The sequence below is a fragment of the Aegilops tauschii genome, chromosome 2 (assembly GCF_002575655.3).
Source record: "Aegilops tauschii subsp. strangulata cultivar AL8/78 chromosome 2, Aet v6.0, whole genome shotgun sequence".
Taxonomy (NCBI): domain Eukaryota; kingdom Viridiplantae; phylum Streptophyta; class Magnoliopsida; order Poales; family Poaceae; genus Aegilops; species Aegilops tauschii.
This window is the reverse complement of record NC_053036.3, coordinates 139,273,488-139,278,488: the sequence shown is the minus strand read 5'-3', so window position 1 is coordinate 139,278,488 and position 5,001 is coordinate 139,273,488. Positions and strand designations below refer to the sequence as shown.

Here is a 5,001-nt window from a genome sequence, read left to right as displayed (position 1 = left end):
GATTATCTTTTTTGTCAATTACGTTTGGCAGGTGGTCTTTTTAGACAAAAAATCTATCGACTATGGTGCAAATTGCGGTCTGACTAGTTTTTGTTATCCCAAGAAAACATGAACATTTTTTCATAGAACAAACTTCAAAACAAAAAAATGCCGTCAAGTTTATTGGTTAGATTTTTTTTAAAGGAAAAAGTGGTTAGCTTCAATCTGTAGTAACTCTAATTTTTTTTATTTGACGAGAAACTGAACACCCGACCCTTATAGTATCATGCGATCCACAATAATAATAGCCAGGCGTGCTTTCTGGCATACAGTTTGCACCGTTCCAAATCAATCAATTATTGACACCAAGCACATATATAAAACCATAGGGAATACAAGGGTCCCAAATGTCACGGATGATAGGTAGTGGTAAGCAGATATGCTACACCCAGCAATCACTGCACTTGACTCCGGCTTAGGTGAATGTCTCACTCGATAGCATTCCTCCTTTACTTCGTCTTTCTTTAGCTTAATTTGACAGATAATGGATCCCTCTGTTTATCTTGGCCCTCGCTCCAAGGAAGTTACCTGGGGCCGACGTCCTTGACTGCGCAGATCTGCTCCTCCCCCATGGCCGACATGACTGTCAGTGCGAGATCTTTCCCCTCAGCAAATCCATCCTTGAGCTGAATTGCAAACAGATTTTTATCGAGTAAGCAATTTGGACATTCTTACCTCATAAGAAGTGCTTACTAGTAATGTCTAAGGCATATATGTGGTTACAATGCATAAATGATGAAGCAGAAAAAGTAATCACGGTTACAGTGCAATTCGATAGAAAAAATTCAGACGTGCTTCAAGGGAGATGGATCGCAAGCAGATCCTATCATCCTTCTATTTTTTTTAGTTATTCACTGGAGCAATTATATATTGAAGTCAATCTGAGGCAAGTGTTCGAGATGCATAAACGATGAAATGAAAGTAAACTGGGCAGCACAACAGAGGTGGAAAGGAAACAGCAAGAACACTTCTAGGAGTTTTATTCATGTATGCGCTTCATAATTCATATACTGAAGAGAGAAATGTAACATGCACCACACCAAAAAACAGAGCAACAACCAGAACAGCCTCGGCTGTAAGATTTTAGTGTGGTTACTGGCTTAGATGTACTCAGAAATACTAAAACGCAGAAGATATCAATCATAGATGTGACTTGTTGTGCTAAAAATAAATTCCAAATAAAACTGGTAACTAAGACCAGAAATATGAACACCAGTCAGGACATTTTGGAGTATCGAAAGAACTATCTCAGAATATAAGGGGTGATATAACTCCTATCAAGCAAAGAAGACAGCATAACAAACACAACAAATGAGTAAGGAGTAAGGACGCATCCTTATCACGGATAAGCACATGCAAAAATAAGAAAAAGATGCTTAAAGATTTGTCAACCAAACCTGGGTCAGGATAGCGTCATCAGTTGGGAGTTTAAGATCATCCTTAGTGCTACCATTATCAGTAAGAAGGCTCACCTAAAACAAATAATATAGTAAGTATCGAGGCCAACAATTATGCACAATAAAATACATTTTCTTGATTAGTAGAACGTACAAATCCATCCTCTGATATGTCAATCAGCTGATACTCAGTACGGTCCACATGTGGCACCTAAAATATATAGAATAGTGAGTTATCTGTAAAACTGAACCAACCAAAGTTCTTTATTAAACATTGATAAAATAAACTTACATCACAGTTGTGGGATGAAGGAACAATGTCCTCAAGCTTTTTACCATTGAATATATCTAAGGCAACAAAGTGGCATTTAGCATGACCATGCTTTCCAGTCTTCGAGGTAGAAACCTCCACCACCTGTAGCACAAGTTTATTTAGCACAACGAGATAACATAAAAGACTCAAAAATTAATGGCAAAGAAGCACCACATATTTTCAGGCTTAAGCCTTGAAGTGTATTCTGATCTGATCACAATGACAGACGTCAGAACTTACAGGAAACATACACACAGGAGTAGGTGAAGACATATGTACTAAAAAGGTAAGAACAACAATCACCATGGCAGAACAAGCTAGATAAACATGGATAAAATAGTTTTAGCTTTTGAGTCAATTAACTGTTTGTCCCTTACAAATTTCAAGAAACAGAACAAATTTATGATCGCGGATTTCTTTGGAGAAGTCAAGGCAATAGATTGAGAAAGAAAGGTATTGCTTCCTTCGGAAGTTAGGTCTATGTACATGCAGGAAAGCTTAAAACCTCCATCATATTCCATCCAAACATGTCTGACAGTGCCCCTTACACTTCGATTACAATCTTAAATTTCTGACGCAGAATAGCCAAATCACCCATTGTACAGATAGAGTTTAAAGAGCCTGAGTGGAAATCCCTTTTTGGTTATGAAACTATTTCATCATACCCCGCAAAATACTAGGAAAATATTATTAAGATTACAGAAATAATGGACGCTAGCAAGTTTAGTTGTACAATAAAACATGTTTCTTACAAGTTATCCCATCACATGATATATTTTTTTGGATCACAGGAACAGGGATAGTATATCATCCAGCTACATCTTCCCCTGTTTCATGACCCTCCTAATTAATCGTGTACAGTACACGGCAGATAGTGGCGAACATGGTCAAAATAGCTCCCCTCCCCTATAAATAACAACTCCACCCTTTTCCCTGGGGTCACCACCGATATGTCAACAAGTCAATCCACACTGATACGAAACGGAACCATCCGACGACAGCTCGCAAGCATTCTCAAATAGAAATAGCAGCATCCGGAGATAACAACATCAGTATTCCGTCATAGTACGGCGGCCAGAGGAGCAGCATCGGAATTGCGATCACACACAGAACCATCCAGCCGGGATCGAGGAGAATCCGTACCTTGCAGGGGCGGTTCTTGATGACGAGGAAGCCGCCCTTCCGGATGGCGCCGGCCTGCATAGGGTAGGTCTTGGACGCCCCCGCGTCCGCCTTGGACTCGAAGTGGTGGTCCTCGGAGTCCGACATGGCGACCTTAATCACCTGCTAACAACAAGAAACCAAATACGAGCAACGAGATTAAGCTTCGAAGCTCCAAAATCAGGAAACCTCGGCCAAATTCGGAACTGAATCAATCCCCTGAATTCACCTGGGCTGGATGGATCACGACGCGCGAGGAGGGACGGAGGGGCGCTGATGATGATGATAAGTGATAAGCTCGCGCCGAATCCTAGGGTTCGAGCGCATTTATAACGCTGACAGCGCGTGCTCCGGCCACACCTACCTGCCCACCCTCTCTGCTGAGGATGACGGTGGGTCCGGAGATGGTCCGGGCCCGCGACTCGGCGGAAGAGGGCTTTTGTCGACGAGGGGAGGGAGAGATCGGGGCCGTCGGTTTGGTCGGAGGATGGCTACAGGTGTACGGCTGCGGAAGGCAGGAATATCTTCGCGTTCGAACCACGCCATGGGGCGGCTCGAGCATCTTCCTCTCTGTTCTTTTCTCTGCTTTTCTTCTGCCTTTTTATGGCTTCTTTTCGCTGATCGGTGATCAGAAAACTCAAGTCAAATATCTGATTCCGATAGGATAGGGATTCCTTGGGGACGTCATAGTGCACCATTTTGGGATGATTGTTGTGTTGGATTTGCGTATTAATAAGTACTATAATATACTCTCTCCGTCTCAAACTAAGTGTCTCAATTTTGTATTAGATTTAGTACAAATTTATACTAAGATTAAGACACTTACTTTCACACGAAGGGAGTACATGGTTAAAAAATAATAGAAATTGTTATTAGGCTACTGCATGGAAAATAATGTTTTATGACAATTTACATTGTTGCAAGGATGGCAAATTCCTTTAGCAAATACAGCAAATCCTGGCAAAAAACCTTGCGATTACATAAACTGCCAAAAAAAATCTCAAATGATAAAGCTCACAGGTGTGGCGCGAAGCAACATGGCCCAAACGTCCTCATTATCATTCACTTTGCCACGTCAAAACAGATGACATCAGCGGGAATCTTTTTGATTTTGGGCTTAAAAATGTTTTATTATCTCTTAATTAAAAATTCGTTTTCACTATTAAATCCGTCTCGACGAGATTTTTAAAACTAGATCCCATGTTGATATATTTCGACGATTTTTTTTACCAAAAGTTGCCATGATTTTTACACTGTAGTTGACATAGTGTTTACACTAAAGTTGCCATGTGGCAATTTTAGTTTATAGCTCATGGCAATTTTAGTATTTTGACCACGGCAATTCCAGTACTTTGACCACGGAAATTATTTTTTGTATGAACCATGACAATTTGAAGTGCATGTATCATGCCAATTTTAGTTTATGGTTCATGGCAAGTCTAGTTTCTTAATTCTTATTTTATAATATGTCAAAATTCAGTTTTAAAGGTAGAAGAAAAAATAGCTGAACATATCATGGCAACTTCAGTGTAAACACCATGGCAATTCATGTGCAATAGACATGGCAACTTTTAACCCAAAAAAAAGTCGTCGAAACATATTGATATGAGATCTAGTTTCGAAGATCTCGTCGCGGTGGATTTAATGGTGAAAACAGATATTCAGTCGGATTTTTGATTTAAAAGATAAAATATTTTAAAAACTGAAAATTCAAAAAGATTCTTACATGCATGCATGCGATGACGTGGCACAATCTGTGTTATAGGGCGTGTGGGCGGGTGTTGCTCCCACCACATGTGTGGGCGTTATCAGCGGAGCTTTGCTACACGCACGGAGTTTTATCACGGACGTTTACCTAACGTGGAAACTTGTGATTGGGAATAAGTGGTGAAGCGGGCCCCACCCCCATGAATCATGGGGAGTTTAGGAGTAAGTTGAAAAGGGTCCATCGCAGCTCCGTAATACTCCGTGCGTGTACCATTTTTGGTTATCAGCGTCCAAAAAATTTGTTTTGTCATGCCATCCCAATGAACGTTCGCTGGTTGTGAAAATCCTAAAATTAACCATACTGCCATAATGCTTTTCAGGCTA

General features: G+C 40.6%; 1 protein-coding gene across 2 annotated transcripts; it reads right to left on the bottom strand.

The window, feature by feature from the left end:
• Positions 1 to 205: 205 nt before the first annotated feature.
• On the bottom strand, positions 206 to 3,388 carry LOC109731488 (eukaryotic translation initiation factor 5A-2). Of its 2 annotated transcripts, none has more exons than XM_020290662.4 (6): positions 3,140 to 3,388; positions 2,893 to 3,033; positions 1,729 to 1,851; positions 1,591 to 1,647; positions 1,437 to 1,511; positions 206 to 665 (listed from the first exon to the last, which is right to left on the bottom strand). In XM_020290662.4, exons 2-6 carry the CDS (start codon positions 3,016 to 3,018, stop codon positions 564 to 566), a joined length of 483 nt encoding a protein of 160 aa, XP_020146251.1. In that variant the 5' UTR covers positions 3,019 to 3,033; positions 3,140 to 3,388; the 3' UTR covers positions 206 to 563. The 2 variants fall into 2 exon arrangements, with proteins under 2 accessions (XP_020146251.1, XP_020146252.1); XM_020290663.4 differs by having other exon boundaries at positions 2,893 to 3,036; positions 3,140 to 3,310.
• Between the last annotated feature and the right edge of the window lie 1,613 nt (positions 3,389 to 5,001).

Coding starts and splice junctions, on each gene's coding strand:
- LOC109731488 (XM_020290662.4), bottom strand. CDS start 3,018: ATGTCGGACTCCGAGGACCACCACTTCGAGTCCAAGGCGGACGCGGGG. Junction 1,852..2,892: donor TCAAGAACCGCCCCTGCAAG/GTACGGATTCTC, acceptor CTTGTGCTACAG/GTGGTGGAGGTTTCTACCTC. Junction 1,512..1,590: donor ACATATCAGAGGATGGATTT/GTACGTTCTACT, acceptor TATTTGTTTTAG/GTGAGCCTTCTTACTGATAA.